At 44.6% G+C, this 23665-nt stretch overlaps 1 protein-coding gene across 1 annotated transcript in view; it reads left to right on the top strand.

Annotated features, from left to right (window-relative positions):
* The window catches only part of LOC143973516 (uncharacterized), an 86482-nt gene that overhangs the window by 32898 nt on the left and 29919 nt on the right, over nt 1-23665 (top strand). The window contains exons 6-7 of the mRNA XM_077474434.1: nt 7888-8145; nt 16691-16972. Of these exons, the coding sequence (XP_077330560.1) occupies nt 7888-8145; nt 16691-16972 (540 nt within the window). The remainder of the gene's footprint in view (nt 1-7887; nt 8146-16690; nt 16973-23665) is intronic.

The raw sequence follows: 23665 nt of genomic DNA, 5'->3' as shown, positions 1-23665 counted from the left end.
AGACCCCCTAAGGAAATTGATAAGTGGCATGTTGAGCCCATCGAATATTTTATTTTTTTGCCTCAAGCGATTGAATAATGACAAAAAAATAAATTTTTTTTTTTTTTTACACAAAGTTGTCACTAAATGATATATTGCTCACACATGCTATGGGCATATGTGAAATGACACCCCAAAATAAATTCTGCTGCTTCTCCTGAGTACGGGGATACCACACGTGTGGGATTTTTTGGGAGCCTAGCCGCGTACGGGGCCCCGAAAGCCAAGAACCGCCTTCAGGTTTTCTAAGGGCGTAAATATTTGACTTCACTCCTCACTACCTATTACAGTTTTGAAGGCCATAAAATGCCAAGATGGCACAAAACCCCCACAAATGACCCCATTTTAGAAAGTAGACACCCCAAGCTATTTGCTGAGAGGCATGTTGAGTCCATGGAATATTTTATATTTTGCCACAAGTTGCGGGAAAATTACAAACTTTAATTTATTTATTTTTTTTTCACAAAGTTGTCACTAAATGATATATTGCTCACACATGCCATGGGCATATGTGAAATGACACCCCAAAATAAATTCTGCTGCTTCTCCTGAGTACGGAGATACCACATGTGTGGGATTTTTTGGGAGCCTAGCCGCGTACGGGGCCCCGAAAGCCAAGAACCGCCTTCAGGTTTTCTAAGGGCGTAAATATTTGACTTCACTCCTCACTACCTATTACAGTTTTGAAGGCCATAAAATGCCAAGATGGCACAAAACCCCCACAAATGACCCCATTTTAGAAAGTAGACACCCCAAGCTATTTGCTGAGAGGCATGTTGAGTCCATGGAATATTTTATATTTTGCCACAAGTTGCGGGAAAATTACAAACTTTTTTTTTTATTTTTTATTTTTTTACAAAGTTGTCACTAAATGATATATTTCTCACGCATGCCATGGGCATATGTGAAATGACACCCCAAAATAAATTCTGCTGCTTCTCCTGAGTACGGGGATACCACATATGTGGGACTTTTTGGGAGCCTAGCCGCGTACGGGGCCCCGAAAACCAAGCACCGCCTTCAGGCTTTCTAAGGGCGTTACAGTTTTGAAGGCCATAAAATGCCAAGATGGCACAAACCCCCCCCAAATGACCCCATTTTGGAAAGTAGACACCCCTAAATTTAGGGGTACACTAGTGAGACTAGGTAATAAATGGCGGGTGCCCTGAAACTATAAAAAAATAACTAACCAACCAGCGTCACCTGTAACAGTTATATGGTGATCACTGGTGAAAGGGTTAACTAGGGGGCAATCAGGGGGCTTTATGCGGTAGTATATGGGGGTCCCTGGCGCTATAAAAAGTTGCGGCGAACCTAAATACCTACCTGCCTAACTAGCGTCACCTGTGACACTAATACAGCGATCAGAAAAATGATCGCTTATTAGGCTGGGTTCACACTGGAGCGATGCGGGAACGCCACAAATCCGCGGCGGGTTCCCGCATCGCATGCCTCCCGGCGGCAGTTCACACTGCCCTATGCGAACTGCTGGGAGTGTCAGTGAAATGTTAATGACACCCCCAGATCAGTTCGCATATCGCAGTGCGATCTGCAAACTCGGATCGCATGGTGTGAACACCCATGCGATCCGATTCTGCTGCGGACCAAAAAAAGGGTCCCGTGCGAGTTTGCGGCGGGTGCGGCGGGTGCGACACGAATTCAGCCATACTATCTGTATGGCTGAACTCGAATCGCACAGAGATCGGATGTGATTTGCACTGCAGTGCGGTGCGAATCACATCCGTTCTCAAACCGCTGCAATGTGAACCCAGCCTTAGTGACACTGGCGACGGGGGGTGATCACGGGGTTAAACCTTTATTGGGGGGGTTAGGGGGGTACCTTAGAACTAAAGGGGGCTAACCCTAACTGCCCTAACAGTTATTACAGTCACAAATGACACCCGCCGGGTGATCAGGGGGTTAAACCTTTATTCGGTAATAAATGGCGGGTGCCCTGAAACTATAAAAAAATAACTAACCAACCAGCGTCACCTGTAACAGTTATATGGTGATCACTGGTGAAAGGGTTAACTAGGGGGCAATCAGGGGGCTTTATGCGGTAGTATATGGGGGTCCCTGGCGCTATAAAAAGTTGCGGCGAACCTCAATACCTACCTGCCTAACTAGCGTCACCTGTGACACTAATACAGCGATCAGAAAAATGATTGCTTATTAGGCTGGGTTCACACTGGAGCGATGCGGGAACGCCACGAATCCGCGGCGGGTTCCCGCATCGCATGCCTCCCGGCGGCAGTTCACACTGCCCTATGCGAACTGCTGGGAGTGTCAGTGAAATGTTAATGACACCCCCAGATCAGTTCGCATATCGCAGTGCGATCTGCAAACTCGGATCGCATGGTGTGAACACCCATGCGATCCGATTCTGCTGCGGACCAAAAAAAGGGTCCCGTGCGAGTTTGCGGTGGGTGCGGCGGGTGCGGCGGGTGCGACACGAATTCAGCCATACTATCTGTATGGCTGAACTCGAATCGCACAGAGATCGGATGTGATTTGCACTGCAGTGCGGTGCGAATCACATCCGTTCTCAAACCGCTGCAATGTGAACCCAGCCTTAGTGACACTGGCGCTGGGGGGTGATCACGGGGTTAAACCTTTATTGGGGGGGGTTAGGGGGGTACCTTAGAACTAAAGGGGGCTAACCCTAACTGCCCTAACAGTTAGGCCGCGTACACACGCGGGGACTGTTCGCCCAACTTTGTCCGTCAAACAGTTTCGGCAAACAGTCCGCTCAAAATTAGCATGGACGGACATGGCCACACACGACGGACGAACAGTTTGCTGAAACCGTGCACGATGACGTGAACGGCACGTACGACGGGACGAAAAATACGACGTCCTATACACTGCATTATAACTTTCGGCGTGTAAATCCTTTCTGAGCATGCGCGGAACTTAGTTTGACGAACAAGCCTACACACGAGGGGACTGTTCGCTGAAACAAGGTTTCAGCGGACAGTTTTTCGGAATTTCCGAAAAACCTTGTTCAGCGGACTGTTCGCTGAAACTGTCCGCTGAAAGCCCACACACGAGCGGACTGTTTGCCGAAACACTGTTCAGCGGACAAAGTTGGGCGAACAGTCCCCGCGTGTGTACGCGGCCTTATTACAGTCACAAATGACACCAATGCAAAAAAAAAAAAAAGCAATTGGTGTCACTGTGACTGGGGGGGGGGGCAGGGGTAATTGGGGGGGTGATCAGGGGGTAAAGGGGGGTGTGAGTGTGCCTGGCATGTTCTACTGTATGTGTGGTGTGTTGGTGCAACTCACCGAACCTCTCTCCTCGGTGCCGGAACGAAAAATACCGACACGGAGGAGAGAATACATCACTTCCTCTCCTGTGTTTACATTACAGGAGAGGAAGTGATGTCACGAAGGATTTCCATTCGTCGAGAGCGATCGTGAGGGGGTGGCCATGAATGAATGGCCGCCCCCTCATCCCGGATCGCTCTCGAAGGAATGCCAACCGCCGCAGGCACCGGGGGGGCCCGATCGGGCCCCCCACCCGCGGGCAGGCAGGGACTTATATATACGCCCATATGCCTGCCCGTGCCATTCTGCCGACGTATATCGTCGTGCGGCGGTCGGCAAGTGGTTAACTGACAATTGCGCGGTTGTGCGACGTGGCTCCCAACCAAAATTGATGTCCTTTTTTTCCCACAAATAGAGCTTTCTTTTGGTGGTATTTGATCACCTCTGTGGTTTTTATTTTTTTTTTATAACAAAAATAGAGCGACAAATTTGAAAAAAACGCATTATTTTTTACTTTATGTTATAATAAATATCCTCCAAAAATATATAAAAAAACATTTTTTTCCCTCACTTTAGGCCGATACGTATTTTTCTACATATTTTTGGTAAAAAAAAAATCGCAATAAGCGATTGATTGGTTTGCGCAAAAGTTATAGCGTTTACAAAATAGGGGATAGTTTTATGGCATTTTTATTAATATTTTTTTTTGTCTAGTAATGGCGGCAATCAGCGATTTTTATTGTGACTGCGACATTATGGCGGACATATCGGACATTTTTGACACATTTTTGGGACCATTGTCATTTATACCGCAATCACTGCTATATAAATGCAGTGATTCCTGTGTAAATGACACTGGCAGTGAAGGGGTTAACCAGTGATCTCTGCTCCAATCACATGGAGCAGAGATCAGCGTCACTAAATGCTAGGCAGAATGGAGAAATGCTGTTTACAACGGCATTTCTTCATTCGGCCGCTCCGTGAGACGATCGCGGGTATGCCCGCGGCGATCGAGTCTGCGGGTCCCGCGACCAGACTCACGGGGGTCCTGACCAGTGCGGGAGCGCGCCGGCGGCGGCGCGCTCCCGATGGCAGGGCGGCAAATTTAAGGGGACGTACAGGTACGCCCATTTGCCTGCCTGTGCCATTCTGCCGACGTACATCGGCGTGCGCTGATCGTGAACTGGGTAAAGATAGAGGAATGTTAAAAAATTTTAAAAAATGGTGTAGGATCCCACCCCAGCCAATACTAGGCCCCTTAATGAGGGCCTGGTAGGCTACATGCTCAGATAAGGGTCTGGTATAGCTTTTGGGGGGAATTTTTCTACATTTTGGCATGGGGTTCCCGTTAAAATCCATACCAGACCCAAAGTGCCTGGTATGGACCGGGGGGGTGAATTATTTTTTTTTTTTTATTGTATTTCTGGCATTCTTTACATTTATCTGTCAGTGGGGAAGCCCGCTGATAGATGATGGCTCATCGGCTGTTAAGGATGCAGGCGGTCGGTTTCCCTGCCCGCTGCTTAACAACCAGCTATTTCTTCACACAGAATTTGGATAGTTTTTTTGACTGATTTGAATTCTAATCGTTTTGAAAAGTTTGCTGCTATCTCCATCACTGACACCAGCACTGAGATAGAACACTGACACCAGCACAGCGATAGAGACTGAGCACTGACACCAGCACCGAGATAGAGAGCACTGACGCCAGCACCGAGATAGAGAGCACTGACACCAGCACCGAGATAGAGAGCACTGACACCAGCACCGTGATAGAGAGCACTGACACCAGCACAGAGATAGAGAGCACTGACACCAGCACAGAGATAGAGAGCACTGACACCAGCACAGAGATAGAGAGCACCGACACCAGCACAGAGATAGAGAGCACCAGCACAGAGATAGAGAGCACCGACACCAGCACCGTGATAGAGAGCACTGACACCAGCACCAAGATAGAGCACTGACACCAGCACCGTGATAGAGAGCACTGACACCAGCACTGTGATAGAGAGCACTGACACCACACCAGCACCGAGATAGAGAGCACTGACATCAGCACCATGATAGAGAGCACTGACACCACACCAGCACCGAGATAGAAAGCAATGACACCAGCACCGTGATAGAGAGTATCTTGTGATGGATCAGAAAATAATTCCTGTGACTCAAGCGGAGGGTATATGGTGGTGGTGGTGTTGCTGGTAGTGTCTTTGGGGGTGCACACAGCAGAGAGTGAAGAGGGTGCAGATCGAGAGGATGAGGAGGGTGCAGAAGAGTAAGGCTGAGTGAGCCACTCAACCAAGTCTGGTGCGTCCTTTGACGTAATCGAACGCACCTTCTGCAATTTTCCACTTTGCCATTTGCCACTGTGACAAAAGTCTCTAGAGGAGTGCAGTATATGTGGAAGAAGGTATATAACACCCCACTTCAATCTGTTGTTTTGGGGGGGCACTGGTCTATCACACCAGTTATAATACTTTTTTCTAATTGCATTTGTCACTCTTTGTAGTATCGCTGCAGAACCACTCAGCAGTCACAATGCTGCACAGTGGAAATGCACTATACTATGTTTTCTATATTTGAAAGAATGTATATTATAAGTCTATTACAACCCTATATACTGTATACCTATACCAGTCCTTAAAGAGGAAGTAAACCCTGATGAGTTTACTTCCTCTTTCATTCCCTGCAAAGGTAAAGCATAATGGACTACTATGCATTGCATAGTAGTCCATTATGTGTCACTTACCTGACACAGGAGCCAGCGAAGTCACCGCTGTCCCCTGTAGTCCGCCGCATCCCTCTTCTCGGTGGGTCTCGCCGCTCCGCCGCTGTCATTGGGCGAAGCCACGATGACGTCACTCCCGCGCATGCGCACGGATCTGCCCACTCGCGGCATATCGCCGTTGACCGCGGCGCGCTCAGTGTGCCTGCGCGCCGCTGTCTACGGCACATGCGCCGTAGACAGCAGTGCCTGTCTTTCGCAAATATCTCCTAAATCGTGTAGGTTTAGGAGATATTTCTTGGACCTACAGGTAAGCCTTAATCTAGGCTTACCTCTAGGTCAAAGTGTGTTGTAAGGGTTTACAACCACTTTAAAAGAACGTTTGTGGACCTAATAGTAGCTAGCTAGTAGCTAGTGAATTGCAGACTGTCTCTGCTCCAAACACCAAACTGTCCCTACACTGAGAAAAGACAGCTGCAGAATTGGTCAGCACTGCAGTGCACTATAATATGCTTTCTATATTTCAAAGAAAGTATATTATAAGTGTATTACAACCCTATATACTGTACACCTATACCAGTCTTTAATAGGACTTTTGTGGACCTAAGAGTAATAGCTAGTTATTAGACTGGCTGTCCCTGCTCCACACAGCGTCCTTTCCCTACACTGACAAAAGACAGAAAGTAAAATGGCCGCCAGATCAGGTCTATTAAAAAGGTAGGGGGTATGTCCATGTGAAATATCTCAATTGGCTGTCCTGTACCCCATGATGGATGTGTCATGGGTCAAAGTTCCTCACAATATAAACGAATATGTCCACCGCGAACAGCGCCAGAATTCCGCCGGCTTGGCGATTCGCGAACGAGCAAAGTTCGCCGTGAACCGACTGCCGGGCGAACCGCAAGGCCATCTCTAATTCACTACCGAACCTTTACTCATGTTCATCCAACCCACATTAAACCAAACCCAGGTATGTTTGATTTAATCACTAATCAGCAGCATTTTGATACAAACAGGACTGCTGTTCGAAACCATGGGGCCCCATACTGACAACTTGACACAGTGCCCCATATTCACAACCTGACACATGGCCCCATGTTCACAACCTGACACAGGGCCCCATACTGACAACCTGATACAGGGCCCCATACAGCCAATACTTCAGTTATAAAATAACACAGTAAGTGATCAGTATTAGTCACTCATTGTGTTCATTCAGGAATGGAAGGTGCTGCTTAATATGAAATTTACTGGACCCTCTCTCCATCTTGAAGGATCCCATTGTGGACAGGGGGGCACAGGGGGGCCTGCATAGCAAGAGGATGTGTATAGTGCACAGGAAGAGTGATCAGCATCATGGGGAGGCAATTACTGGAACCAATCCCCTGTATGGCTCTCTCTGCATCAGCTGAAAGCCAATGGGAGGGTGAGGAAAATAATCCAGCTTTCAGCTGCTGTAGAGAGCCATACAGGTGATTGGCTCTGGTAATTGCCCTCCCCAACAGCGCTGATCACCCTCTATGCCCACATCCAATTCACCCTGCTGCCTGGGGCCCCTGCTGGTCTGTGCCCCCCATACAGGAGGAGCGGTGGTACTCCCTTATCAACGTCCTTGGATACAAATAAGGAAAGAGAAAAGCTGAAAACAGTATCTTCTTTGAGAAAAAATATGGGAACTACTTCATAGTGCTTTAGCAAAGTGAATGTCATCCACTTAGGATCTCATTTAACCTCTGACTTTGTAATCTGAAATCTAATGACAGATATAGTATGAGTTACTACAATATATATATTCCGTTTTTTCTTTAGAAGTGTTTATCATAATCATTTAATAACCATTTTGTATTGTAGGTCCTCTTATCCTGCAGACTCCAATCTTTGTGTATCGGGGAAGAAATATAAATATAAAGTGTCACAGCCGTCCTGAATATTCTGTACGCAGGACAACATTCTACAGGGATATTTATCTCATATATGGACCATTCAGTGATCGCTCTATCATCTTTCTTGATGGAAACTACGACCGGTCTGGAACATATGGTTGTGTGAAAGAATTATCCCGAGATGAATATGTAACGCACACAGATGAAGTGTCCCTACATGTCAGAGGTAACTCATTGTGTGTCTATGGTGTTGTTTGTAACCAATAAAGAATAACCATGGCTCCGGTCATCTGTTCCCATACCGGTGTGAGTTGGACCTCCTTCCCCACAAAGATCACAGCTTCTACAGGTTAGTTGTGTTGTAGATGACAACCAGGACCACGGAGAGATAAGAATTTGGCTATCCTGCGGCAAATCATCCCATCGTATGTAGCCATGAGCAGCTACATGAACTGTTATGTAATGAAGTGAGGAGAGGGGCTGTGGAGCTGGGCCAACACAGACAGCCATTAAACACTCCTAGAAGAGTAGACGGCTGTGATGTGCAAGGAGGGAAGAGGCTGTGCTAGGGAATTTAACTTTCTGGAGAAAGTTCAAAGGCATATTGCAAATATATAACAAATTGTTTATGGAAAGGAAAAACCCTGAGCATTTTTTTTTTTTTTACTTTTTTTTTTACATTTTTTACAGTTTTATATTCAAGGAGAAATGTTCCTTATGATGGTGCTGGCTGTGCTAGTTGAAATCTTCAGTCCTCTGCCCTCCCCCATACCCCTGCAGTGAAATTATTTCAATGCTGTGGGGGTTAATACAGCAGCTGAAGTGCCAAATATGCCCCCCATCCCATCTTTCTGCCCCTCCATCATTCATTGAAGCTGTACTATAGCTTCCATTGATGAAAAGCACTCTATGAATAGAGGAGGAGAACTTTTAATTCATCCGCCCATCCTCCCAAAGAGATCAGATCTCAACAAAGACAGTCGGCACCAGCACAAGGGACACTTATCAAATGTAATTAACATTCCTTGTTCTGATTTTAAAAAAAGTTGATGACAGGGTCTCTTTTATATCAGGGAATAAAAAACACGTCAAATTCTAGAACAAAGTGAGATGTATCATCAGGGCTTTATTTAGGTTTAAAGAACTCCCCCTTTCAGAGTCACCCCCTGTCCTGGTCCCCTACCCACCTTAAAGCACCATACCTTGGTTCCAACTCCTACCTACCTCCCACTACCACCCCTTTTAGAGAATACAAGTAGCATTAGTGCTAAGTAATTTGTATGGAATTTGTCGATGATAACAAGAAAAGCAGTAAAAAAAAAAAAAAAAGATCCCCTGCAGCTGGCAACAATACACCCCCATCAACAACAAATCCCCTAAGCAACAATGGACCTCTTCCAACAACATACCTCCCCAGCAACAATAGACCCCCGGCAGCAACAACAAATCTGCTCCCAGCCAGCATCAATAGATCCTCCAGCAGCCAGCAACAATAGACCCCCGGCAGCAACAACAAATCTGCTCCCAGCCAGCATCAATAGATCCTCCAGCAGCCAGCAACAATAGACCCCTCTCTCAACAGTAGATCCCTCCTAGCAACAACTGACCCCCCCCCCAGCAACATAACACCCACCATCGACAACAATAGACCCTTCTCTCAACAGTAGATCCCTCCTAGTAACAACTGACCCCCCCCAGCCACATAAGACCCACCATCAACAACAATAGATCCCCCAGAGGCCAGTATCAATAGACCCTGAAGCACACCCCAGCACCCCTTGCCATTAGATACCTTTAGTGCTGGAGGTGCCGAAACTGTGTTCCCTCACATTTGAATAAAAAGCCCTGGTGTATCATACGTACTGCTTTCAAAACATTCCTGCTTTATTGAGGGAGAGCCCAGAGACTCATCCAAACAGAAGGCTGTGCAATGCCTCAAACCCTAATAAAAGTCCAGTTTATATGGATTCAGATCAGAGTCAGAAGGTGAAGTGGACTCTCTTTCACTCCTTTTTTCTTTAAAATAGATTGATCTGCCTTTTATGAAATCGCAGATACCAACATCTTTTTTTGGAGGGGAAAACTGAAAATTGTATCAAATACTTACAGTAATTTTCCTTTCCTGACGCCAAACCATGGCAGAATACTAGTGATAGGCTCCCTCAGGACCAGCGAATAGCATAAATGAAAGGCCCCATCCCTTTCTTTGTAATTAGCTACATACCAAAACGTACAAGGGTGGGTCCATATGCTGCCATGGTTTGGGGTCAGGAAAGGAAAATTACAGTAAGTGTTTGATACAATTTTCCATTTTCCTGATGCCACCGTGGCAGCATACTAGTGATAAATAACTAACTATCTCACTGGGTTGGTTCTACTTGTTGAATCAATTTTTAATTAGCATGGGACAGAAGACAGAACAGTCCTTCCTCCACAGGCCCCTAATGGCAAGACCCCCAAATCTAACCAGTAATGCTTGAAAGGGTATCCTAGGGCAATCATGATACTTCCCTGCAGATGGATTCCATGGATGCCTTTGAATGGGCAGTCCATGAGACTGAAACCACTCTGGGAGAGTATGTATCCACTGCTGAAGGAGGTTCACAACCCCTTGCCCTATATGTACGACCAAAGCTACTAAGTCCAGGAGGTAGCCTCTTTTCCCTGACGAATTCCATTTGGAAAGATGAAAGGCTTATTACATGATCTGAAAAGGGCAATTTTGGATCGGGACTTCAAGTTCTGTAAACATCCAATTTGTGTGATCCTCCTGAGTTATCCTCTGGGAAGTTAGGCAATGCCCAGATGACTGTAAGATAGAGGGCTGTCGCTACCCTTGACACAAGATGATCTACCGGACACAAGTCTACTCCTGGAAAGAAAACAATATCTCTTTCTGAAGCTCTCTGAGCTTAAATCTCAGACATCCTTCTGCTTGAAAATCTTGCGATAGATACTGCCTAGTAGGTAATGTCACAAACTGAACACTGTTCTGTTGGAGCAAATGCTCAAACTTATTTGAAATCCAGCAACACTGATAGATTCCACTGGGAAAGATCCTCTTTTGTGGTGGTCGAAACCTCCTGACTGTCTTCAAAATTTGTGCAAACGAAAGGATTTCCAGAACATTTAAGCCTTGTTATTGCCAACCTATTCGACACTTGCAATCTCAAGGAATATCTAATGCCTAATTTGGTCTACAAGAAGTCCAGAACAGCTGTCGCCGGAGGTGCAGTAGTATCAATATCTTGCCCTGCTGAGAAATAGCACAAACTTGTTCCAGATTTTGGCATAGATGTTGTTAGTAAAGTGCCTTCTCACACTCCACAATTAGAGATCATCCTGGAGCAGGCTAGGTTCTCATGCTTTCCCTATCAGTCTCCTGTTTGCAGCCACGGCCTGTGTATGTGTAAAGGGGAATTGGCTTCTGTCTCATGAGATGAATGGCCACAAAAACTCAATGCCCTCATTGTCCCAATGGAGGAATGGATATGACTACCATGTTCACTCTCAACGGCCTCAAGAGGAATCTCATTACGAGAAATGTTGTTGGAAAATATACAGGCTAGTTTGCAGATCCATGGAGAAAATCAAGGCATTTGTCCCCTCTGCCTTGGTGTGCGGAACTGATTCAGACATCTTCCCAAGTTTGAAATTGCTGTGAGAAGCAATGTAGTCTGTCTGTATTTTTCCCCACCTGTGGACCAGCTCATAGAAGACCTACAGTGTAGGGGCCACTTGTGCTCTGGAAAGTTTGCATGATGGTCAGTCTGTCTGTGTGTTCAAGTACCCTAGGAGATAAACTACTTTCCTGACCCCGACAGCATGGGGTTGACCTCTCCTAATAGCATATTGCCACAAGTTCCTCCTTGGTGATGAATATAGGCAACTGCTGCCATGTTGTTCAACTGCAGAGAAACTGATCTTCCCTTGATTATGTGTAGTAAGGCGAACGGTGCTAAAGAAGCTGCTTGGATTTCTAGGGTATTTAAGACTACCCCGCTTGGCTGGGATTCTCCCATTGGACTGAACCAACGGTTTCTTGCAGTGTGCGTTCCAGGCTATCTTTGCCGAGATGAATAGTAATTGTGATCTAGTCTAATGAATGGTTCTAATGGGGCGACTTCATCAAATTCTCCCTCTTCAGCAACCACCATATACTCCTACTCATACTGAGTGACAGTTAATAACTGTGCCAGACTCTGTTTCCTCTATTGTACTAAGAATCCCAGCTTAAACTGTCAGAGCGCCCAAGGGATTATTGGTATGATGACATTGTGCTCCAAAGATTGAGGCACTGAGAAATGGTCAAACACATGGAGATTACTGTCTTCAGCATTCCTTCTTTGACTGCCACCGTTTTCTCTGGTGGAAGCCGAACAGAGGAGTTGGCAGAGTACCTCCCGGCATACTAACTGTTAAGTTAGAGAGAGTTAATAAACCAGCCATATCCCCACAGGGTGTTTATGAGTATCCCTTGGTGCGTCAGCAATTGTTTCAGACCTCTGGATAGAAGAATAATGTTGTCCAGGTAGTGGCGCATCTGGAGAACTTGTTTTCTGAGTATAGCTAACACTGCACTGAGAACCCTTGTGAACAGCCTCGGAGACCTGCATAGGCCAAAAGGCAGACTGTTAAACTGGAAATGTGTCTAGCCGATCGCAAGCTTACCAGTTATGAAAGAAAGAAATATTTTGGGATGTTTAGATCATCGTGAAGATCCAAAAATAGCATTTTGCCATCTGGCTGCGCTGGTTTAATGGACTCCATTTTGAAGATCTCTAAGGGGATAAAAAAGTTTAACCTCTTCAGATCTACAACTGGACACTAGCCACCATCCCTTGCAGACTACATACAGGAAATGAAGACTATATATTCTTTTTGTGAATGGAATCAGGATGAAACCCCCCTAGGTCTAATATGTATTATAGCAGCCCATCTGCCTAGAAGAATGGAACCAGCTGAGAGGAGGAACATTCCTTATCCCTTTGCTTCCCATCTACTGTAGGCAGGGATTAAAGCAATGCTATCCAATCTCTAATGAGGATAAAACCTGTATAGACAAATAAAGGAGATTTTCTCTCAGGACTTTGCCATTCTGAAGAAAGGGTGAATATGACTTTACCCATAGAATTGGCCTGCTTGACTGTCTGGATACATAGTTCAATAAAGGGAAAACTGAAGCCAAGCAGTTCCGGGCCTTCCTCTGATGAAGAGGAGCTACTACTGTCTGCAGACTGTCACCTTGCCAGAGTAGCAGAACTAAGTGGGTTAACGGAACTTGTTGGGGTGCCAGGATGCTCTTCTAGTGACAGGCAACTAGGAGGGGTCTACCTGGCCGAGATAATTGAAATAAGTACAGCATAATATCTCACTCCACTCTCTTCAATAACAATGATATTTGAGCGTTACCTGTCAACAGCAAGCTCCTCCAGGCAGTCTTTACTCACCAGCCTATTGGGAATAGGTAGTGCGCCACAGGCACTGCAGGACTTTTGCTGGGATGGTAGTGCTGCTCTAGGAAGAAGCTATAAGACATCCTTGGAACTTTTCCCTTTAATGGGAGTGACCTCTAGGGCTCCTCCAAAGAACGTCTGCCTTCCGTGGCTCTTGAACTTAGAGAGCATGAGTATGCGGGGCTGAAAAAATTCAAAGCAATCCGCAAAGGAAGGCACTCTTTTCCTGAAACTTACCACATGATGGTCTCCCATCTTTGAATTTGAGGGTCTTTTGTATAAATGGTGACTGTATCATGGTTTGGGGACAAATAGGATAGTTAGCTGGAAAAAACAAGGATAGCTGAAAATTAAACTAGCATCATAGAGTGAAAGGTTTAGAGATGACATCCGCCTGCCCATAGGCATCAATGGATGGTTCGCTCGGATCCGCCTAAAAAAACGGACAGGCGGATCCGAGCGGGTTTGTCTTATGAAAGGGGCCTAAGCCCTTGTACACATGGTTGGAGAATCCATCGGAATGTGTCCTATCGGACCGTGTTGTCGGATAATCCGACTGTGTGTGGTATGCATCGTACTGATTCAGTCGGAATATCCGTCGGACCCAATTTTCCAACTTGTTGGAAATATTTTCTGACCAACTGGGCCGGTCGGACATACTCCGATCATGTGTAGATAATTTTGATCGGACCAAGTGCCACGCATGCTCAGATCAAATTCCTACATCAAAGCTATTGGCTACTAGCCTGAACGTAGTCCCATTGTAATGAAATTACGTCATCACGTTCTGAATGATCAGATTTTTCGACAACTTAGTCAGACGGTGTGTATGCAACAGTTTCGGACAAGATCCGACTGGCAAAATCCGACGGACAAGATCCGACGGATTTGGTTGTCGAAATCTCCGACCGTGTGTACAGGGGCTTAGAGAGATCTGATATAGATCTATTTCCTGCATAGTCACCAGGTGAAACATAATTCACAACATGGTCTTTCTATGCTCATAAGTCTTTTGTTATACACATAATTCTCTTTTTCTGTTTCTAAACATTACAAAGCGTCACTTCCTGACTTCTGTATACTGGATGTAAATTTCAGTATCTGCAAATCTGTAATCTGTCTACATACTATCTGTAAATGTCAGTATCTGTTCTTATTCTGTATCTATGGACACTTCACAGTAGCTCTTCTCTTCTCTCTATAAGCTCGTTATCATGTACAGTGGAACCTCGGATTGCGAGTAATGCGGTTAACAAGCGTTTTGCAATACGAGCAATTATTTTTTTTAAATCCTGACTCGGTTTGGGAGTGTCTCGCAAAATGAGCAGGATTCAAAGCTCTGCAGTTTGCAGTACCACATTTGGCCAGAGGTGCAGGGGCACCTGTGACACTCAGAGCCATTCGGAAATACTCTGAAACACTTGGAAATACTCAGTTCCCAAGTGTTTGCAAGCCTTTCAGAGGGTTCCGAGTGTTTCTGTGCCTTTCTGAGCGGTCTCCGAGAATTTCCGAGTCTCTCCGAGGCCCCCCACCTCTGGCCACATGCGGTATTGCATGCAATAGAAGTCAACGTGGAACAAATTATCTTTGTTTCCATTGATTTCTATGGAGAAACTCGCTTTGATATGCGAGTGCTTTGGATTACAAGCATTCTCCTGGAACGGATTATGCTTGTAATCCAAGGTTCCACTGTATCTTAAACAACTACAGTAACTACACCAGGTTATTTTTTTTACTGGCATACAACTTATACAACCTTGTACAATGTTTCTAGCTTCTCCAAAAAAACAAAAATGACCAATATTTATTAGGAGAATTTGTTCACATGACTCCGATATGTCCTTCAAGTCTATGTCCACTCAGGCTGAGGACAGAACTGCAGTTTGCTTACTGGGTGGAATCTTAAGAGTTTCAATCCAATCATTATGGAGTCCATTCCATTGAGCTGGTGGATTCTGGGAATTATTCCTGTGAAATAAGTACTTAAAACTTTTATTCTTTCAGATGTAAAGTGAACTAATGTCAGGAAAATGCTATCAGGTAATCTGTACGTTTGTGCAGGGCTTACCCCATTGGGAGCAGCTCGTTCCTCCTGTGGTCACTATTTGTTACTCACTCAGAAACAGACAGACATCTCGGTAGCCACAAATTAAAATTGAGGTCCACCCTAAAATAAGAAATGACATTAACTTTCTCCAAAAAAGATATAAAAAAAATGAAAAAAAACTTTTTTTTTTACTTACCAGAAATGCCTGTTGCTAGGCAGTCTTCCTAATCTGTCTCTTCCTATTCCACGGCGCTGTTCCTTTACTTCCTCCTCTTCGGCGAGCTGCCCCATTGTCTTCTGGGACATGTGTGTGTCTCAGAAAACAACAGGGCCATTTACAAACCTCCATGCGACTCGCGCATGTGCAGTAGGAAATGGGCAGTGAGGATAGATGGATCGACATCACGGGCTCGCTGGACAGGTAAGTGCCCTTATTAAAAGTCAGCAGCTACAGTGTTTGTAGTTGCTGACTTTAAAAAAAAAATAAAAGTCCGGACCTCCGCTTTAAGCCCCAGTCTTTCTTTTTACCATCTAATGCTGAACCCATTCTGTGCACAAGTGAACCTGATTTTACACTCTCCAGCTTTAGTAAGTAAACCCCACAGTGTTTCCTCACTGGCCTCTGTCCCTCTATAAGCAGCCATTGGGCAAATAGACTTTCTTATAATGTCCAGACAGCAGCTTATACCCTGTTCCTCTGCAACACTCTCCGGTAAGAAGGTCCTCTCTTCAGCCCACTTCCCATCAGGTATCCACCCCTGCTCTGTTTTAGTTTCCAGGGCCCTCAGCACATGGTTAATGCTGAGGCCAGGCCCAAGCAGCAGTTCTTCACATAGGCCTCCTCCCAGGGAGAAGTCCCAGGGGAGAGATAGTTCTGTAAAAATGCTCCCAAACAGGGCTGGACTGGGACAAAAATTTGGCCCTGGACTTCATCCAGACCAGCCCACTTTAATTTTCCCCAAGCCTTACCACTAAGTCAGCTGCTCAGTCTTTGGTGGGGTCAGATAAAAATTCATAACCACATGGGAAACCTTCCAACACTGCTTGCTGGATCCTCCTCCCAGCTATAGGTGGAAGCAATCAAGCCACCAGACGTAGGGAAGACTGATAATGTAAATAAAAGCTGGTTATTGCCCAGTCACAAAACGTTAAATTTAGCTAGGGACACTTCTGCATAGGGCAGGGTCCCTACATACAGTATGTCTTGTAGTTTATATGCTTTCTATTTCAGTTAAGGTTCTTAAATATAATGATTTTCTCAATTCTAGACCTGTTCTCAAAGCCAAATATTACCACCATGCTATATCCAAAGACAGAAGGTGACAACATGACCCTGATATGTGACACAAGTCTCAGTCCAATGAGACAGGGGACAGAACTGCAGTTTGCTTTCTACAGAGATGGACTAGAGGTTCATAAATTTAGTTCATCTCATCAATATGAAGTCCAGTCTGCTCAGCCAAAGGATTCTGGGAATTATTCCTGTGAAGTAAGAACTCCGACCAACAGTGTCATCAAAAGAAGTGAAGAGTTATATATCCAGATAGAAGGTAAGCATCAAGATTAAACTGTATTGAAGAGTTGTATACCTTTTGTTTCAAATCTTTCTTTATTATTTCTTTATAATTATAAAACATACAAAACATCCATCAACATACCTAACATCCATCAAGTATTACATATTTCTCAAAACCCAAAAAAAATAAAATAAATTTTTATATATATATATATATATATATATATATATATATATATATATATATATATATATACACATACATACACACACACACACACACACACACATATACATATACAAATCAGCCCTCATCCCTCCCACCTACCCCATCGCTCCTCACTTCCTCACTTACAAATATTCCTTAAGGTTCCCTGAGGTGCAAAACTCCTCCCACTTTTTCCAATGCTTTGAAATCGGATTCTCCACATATGCTTCTTCTCTTATTTGCTTCTCCATATAGTGTGTTTCACTCATTTCACATTTCCACTCTATTATTAATGGAGCATTTTCCTTTTTCCATTTTCGCGCTATTACAACTTTTGCAGCTGTAGTCATACAGTGCAAAAACTCTCTTTCTGTGTTAATGATTTAGGTGTGAGAGAGAATAGTACTATCATTATATCTATGTTTATCCTAGTACCTGTCACTCGCTGATACATTTCTGTTATCTTACCCCAAAAATCTCTTAACTTGTAACAGCTATACCATATGTGTTCTAAAGTACCCTTTTCTAATTTGCAGCTCCAACAGGTTTCAGGGTTCCTTTTATTTATTCTATTCATTACTACTGGGCTTCTATACCATCTTATTGCAACTTTATAGTTTTTTTCTTGGTCCTTGATTGCTACCGATAGCTTATGTATTCTTCCATATATCCCTTCCCATTCCTTCTCTGTCAACACATTCCCTATTTCCTCCTCCCATTTTTTCACTGCTGCTATTTTTTTAATATCACCATAGGGGAGTAATAGATTGTATATCTTAGAAAGTTTTCTATTCGCTTTATCCTTATTTAATACTATTTGCTTGAATACAGTTAATTGTCTATTAATACTTATCATTAATGGATCTATATATGCTTTCAACTGAGAGTATTGCAGCCATTATTATATTCATGTCCCATTTCCTGAAACGTTGGCATTCTCCCATCTATCAGGATTTGTATTATTCGCTCATGCTCCTCCATATTCCATTTAAGAAATGTTTTGCTTTTTAGTGCTGGTCTAAATTCGGGGTTGGCAAATAATGGGGTCATAGGGCCACTCATTGAGGAGAGATTTCCTTTTTTTATTATATCATCCCAAATTTTTAATGTTGTTTTTACAAAAATGGGTAACTCCTTTTCTTCTGGTCTTAAATTAGATGTTATCCATGGTTGATGTTTTATTCTAGCCCCTATTATATCTTCTTCTAACTTTACCCATTGTTTATTTTTTGCATTATGCTGCCAATCTATAATTCTCATTATTGACGCTGCTTGGAGGTATTTGGAGAAGTCAGGCATTGCCAGTCCTCCATTTTTTATTGTTCTTATTAATACTTCTCTTCCTATTCTAGGAACCTTATGCGACCATATAAAACTTTCTGCAGCTTCTCTTAAATCCTTCATAATCTTTCCTGATGGTATAATAGGGACAGTTTGAAAAATATATAGCATAATTGGTAGTATCACCATCTTTAGAATATTTATTATCCCTAACCAGGAATAAGTTATTTTATCATATTTTCCTAAAAGTTTTTTTACCTTATAAATTGCTTTATTATAGTTCATGTCCTGTAGAAGTTTTAAGTCACTTGGAATATATATTCCAAGATACTTAATCGCGTCTTGTTTCCATTTAAATGGGAAATAATTTAGTATTATCTTTTGCATTCCTTCTTCCAATGAGATGTTCATTACTTCAGATTTATCATAATTAACTTTAAAGTTGCTCAATTGCCCAAATCTTTCCAGTTCTTTTATTACATTTGGTATTGTAATTATAGGGTTAGTTATATATAATAAAAGATCATCTGCATATGCAGCCGTCTTATATTCTTTACCTTTAACCTCTATCCCTTTGATATCCGTATTTCCCCTTATAGCTTCCATAAGGCCGCGTACACACGGGCGGACTGTTCGCCCAACTTTGTACGCTGAACAGTGTTTCAGCGGACAGTCCGCTCGTGTGTGGGCTTTCAGCGGACAGTTTCAGCGGACAGTTTGACGGACAAAGTCTTTCGGAAATTCCGAAAAACTGTCCGTTGAAACTTGGTTTGAGCGAACAGTCCGCCCGTGTGTAGGCTACTTTCGAAATGGGCAAACTGTTCCCGCTCGGAGGAAAGTCTGCTCATTTCGAGCGCGTGTGAAGGTAGGCGGGGCCCGCGACGGAGACGTCGCGGGCTCCGCCGCCTGGAATGGACTTAAAGGGGAACCCCAACGCCGAAAAAAATCGGCGTGGGGGTCCCCCCCAAGTCCACACCAGACCCTTGTCCGAGCACGCTACCCGGCCGGCCAGGAAAGGGGGGCGAGCGAGCGCGCCCCCCCTCCTGAGCCGTACCAGGCCGCGTGCCCTCAACATGGGGGGTGCCTTGGGGAAGGGGGGGCCGCGCGGCCCCCCCACCCCAAAGCACCTTGTCCCCATGTTGATGAGGACAAGGGCCTCTTCCCGACAACCCTGGCCGTTGGTTGTCGGGGTCTGCGGGCAGGGGGCTTATCGGAATCCGGGAGCCCCCTTTAAGAAGGGGGCCCCCGGATACCGGCCCCCCACCCTATGTGAATGAGTATGGGGTACAATGTACCCCTACCCATTCACCTGTAAAATAAAAGTACCCAAAAAAAAAACACAACACACGAGAAAAAATATTTTATTGCACAGCTCCGGGGGTCTTCCGTCTTCGGGGGTCTTCTCGCCGGACTCCTCCGCTATCTTCGTGTAGCTCTTTTACTAGCGGAGGAGTCCGGCTTTCTTCCTCCCCGCCGCCGGCCTCTTCTCCCGACTTCGGGGGTCTTGTCCCCCTCTTCGGTTCTTCTGCCGGGCCACCGCGCCTTCTTGTAGCTCTTTTGCAGGCGGTGGCCCGGTCTTCTGTCGCCGCCGCCTTCCGTTCTTCTGCCGGGCCACCACGCCTTCTTATAGCTCTTTTGCAGGCGGTGGCCCGGTCTTCTGTCGCCGCTGTCGCCGTCGCCGCCTTCCGTTCTTCTTGTTCTTCTTGTTCTTCTTCTTCTTCTCCAGGAGATGTTGACACGACGCTCTCTCCGGCCGGAATGCCAGAGCCGCCCTGCGCTGCCACTTATATAGTGCCAATGGGGCGGTGTCACATGGTATATGTCACATGGGTTGGTCACATGGGTTGATGTCACATGGGGACTATGACATCGTAAGGGGGCGGGGTCACCATGTGACATCAACCCATGTGACCAACCCATGTGACATATACCATGTGACACCGCCCCATTGGCACTATATAAGTGGCAGCGCAGGGCGGCTCTGGCATTCCGGCCGGAGAGAGCGTCGTGTCAACATCTCCTGGAGAAGAAGAAGAAGAACAAGAAGAAGAAGAAGAACGGAAGGCGGCGACGGCGACAGCGGCGACAGAAGACCGGGCCACCGCCTGCAAAAGAGCTATAAGAAGGCGCGGTGGCCCGGCAGAAGAACCGAAGAGGGGGACAAGACCCCCGAAGTCGGGAGAAGAGGCCGGCGGCGGGGAGGAAGAAAGCCGGACTCCTCCGCTAGTAAAAGAGCTACACGAAGATAGCGGAGGAGTCCGGCGAGAAGACCCCCGAAGACGGAAGACCCCCGGAGCTGTGCAATAAAATATTTTTTCTCGTGTGTTGTGTTTTTTTTTTGGGTACTTTTATTTTACAGGTGAATGGGTAGGGGTACATTGTACCCCATACTCATTCACATAGGGTGGGGGGCCGGTATCCGGGGGCCCCCTTCTTAAAGGGGGCTTCCGGATTCCGATAAGCCCCCCGCCCGCAGACCCCGACAACCAACGGCCAGGGTTGTCGGGAAGAGGCCCTTGTCCTCATCAACATGGGGACAAGGTGCTTTGGGGTGGGGGGGCCGCGCGGCCCCCCCTTCCCCAAGGCACCCCCCATGTTGAGGGCACGCGGCCTGGTACGGCTCAGGAGGGGGGGCGCGCTCGCTCGCCCCCCTTTCCTGGCCGGCCGGGTAGCGTGCTCGGACAAGGGTCTGTTGTGGACTTTGGGGGGACCCCCACGCCGATTTTTTTCGGCGTTGGGGTTCCCCTTTAAGTCCATTCCAGGCACCGGAGCCCGCGACGTCTCCTTCGCGGGCCCCGCCTACCTTCACACGCGCTCGAAATGGGCGGACTTGCCTCCGCCTTACGTGGGCGAGTCCGTTCATTTCAAAAGTTGAGCGAACTGTTTGGCAAACAGTTCGCTGAAACAGTCCGCTCGTGTGTGGGCAAGTCCGCTCATGCAAATTTTGAGCGGACTGTTGCGGCAACTGTTTGACGAACAAAGTTTCAGTGAGCAGTCCCCGCGTGTGTACGCGGCCTAAGATGTTCCATTATCATAACGTACAGAAGTGGGGATAGGGGACACCCCATTTGATATCTTTATATAATCTGACAACATCCCATTTGTCCTAACTTTTGCTCTTGAATTTTTATATAATGCAGTGATCCTATCTAGCATTTTAGGTCCCATTCCTATTTGCCTCAATACTTCCTCCAAGAATTGCCATCCCACCCTATCAAAAGCCTTCTCGGCATCTATAGCCAGAAGGCAGGCAGGGATGGCATTTCTCTGAGCGTATTCCATCAGTGTACATGTCTTGATAATGTTATCCCTTGTTTCTCTACCCTTCATAAAACCCGTTTGGTCCAAATTTATATGATCTGATATAATCTCTGTTATTCGTCTCGCTATTATCTTAGAGTATATTCTTATATCTATGTTTGTCAAAGATATAGGTCTATAGTTTTTACAAATTGATTGATCCTTTTCAGGCTTTAATATTAATACGATATGGGCCTCTGTGCTCTGTACTGCAAATGGCTGTATTTGAGAGATAGAGTTATATGTTTTCTTAAGAATAGGCGTGATTAAACTCTTAAATGTCTTATAGAATCTAGCGGTATACCCATCCGGGCCTGGACTCTTTCCCAGTGCAAGTTCTGCGATTGCATGCTCTATTTCTTCTATTGAGATTTCACGCTCCAGATACTCAATTTTTTCTATTGAGAACATGGGTACCGCTGTTTCCCGTATATAGTTTCGTATCGCCTCACCCTTATTCCCTTTCTCCTTATATTCCTGATTTTCTTTTATATTATATAACTTGGAGTAGTCAGTATGAAAAGTTTCAGATATTTCCACTGGGTCATATGTCATTTCCCCATTTGGTTTTACAATTTTTTCTATGTAACTTAAGGGTTGCTGCTTTTTTAATGTTCGGGCCAACACTTTCCCTGATTTATTTCCGAACTTATACCACTGTGTTCTATTTTTGTCTCTTATCTGTAGGGACTCTTCATCAAGCATTGATTGCATTTCCATTTGTTTTTCCTTTAATCTTATTCTATCAAATGGTTTCATACTCTTCTTGTGTATCTCCTCTAATTCTCTAATCTCGGTTTCCACTTGAGATTGTTTCAATATTTTTTCTTTTTTTCTTCTTGCTCCATGCTTGATGAATATTCCCCTCAATACACATTTTAATGTTTCCCATTGAATTGGGAATGATGTTTCATCTCCTTCATGAGTTATTAAAAATTATTTTACAGTTTGTTGTATCTCTACCTCAAATTTATTATCTTTGATTAGATTATCATTCAATCTCCATATCCCACTCCTTTTCTTTGTCGCAATTACTGCAAACTCTAGATATATTGGGGCGTGATCTGACCATAGAAATCCCCCTATCTCTGATATTGGCTTCATTATTAAACCTTCCCTATTTACAAAAAAATAATCTAATCTGTGGTATGAGTTGTGAATATTTGAATAGTATGTATAATTTTTCTCCATTTGATGTTGGGCCCTCCATATATCAGTTAGCTGGTATTTTCTCAAGACATTTTTAAATTCCTTTATTTTAATGTTATTCTTTTTTTTTTGCATATTAATATTTGTAGTGTCCCTTTTTATATCCATCAGGAAGTTAAAGTCGCCTCCCACAATTACTATTCCCTCAGCTTTCTCCATTGCGTCTGATAGGGCTTTTATTCCAGTCTCTATTTGCCCATAATTTGGAAGGTACAAATTTATTATTGTAAATATTTTTCCATACAGCTTAAGTTTTATTATTAATAACCTCCCATCCTTACCTTCATATTTTTGTATTATTTGGACTGGTATATCCCTATGAAACGCAATCGATACACCTTTTGATTTAGAGTAAGGAAATGTATCATGTATCCACACACTATAATTTCTATTATTTATTTTAGGTATGTGATCTGATCTAAAATGTGTTTCTTGAAATAGCACTATATCAATTTTCTGTTTATTCATAAGATTCAATATTTGATTTATTTTAGAGGGGGAGTTTAGACCTCTTACATTAAAGGAGCAAAACCTTACATTTCCCATAAAGAAAAAAAACAATAAATAAAAAATAATATAATAATAAGAACACGCAAACACTTACTATACTAACACAAATATCACTTAATACCTTCCAATCTACTTCCTTATCCTACCCAATCCATTACCACTCATTCACCCTAAAATTTACACCCACATATACTCCAATCCACCCCTTTGACACCTCTT

Source organism: Lithobates pipiens, unplaced genomic scaffold, assembly GCF_037356315.1.
Source record: "Lithobates pipiens isolate NorthernLeopardFrog02 unplaced genomic scaffold, aLitPip1_a1.2 Scaffold_83, whole genome shotgun sequence".
NCBI lineage: Eukaryota > Metazoa > Chordata > Amphibia > Anura > Ranidae > Lithobates > Lithobates pipiens.
Note: the sequence above shows the minus strand (reverse complement) of the source record. Positions and strands in the feature narration are given on the sequence as shown.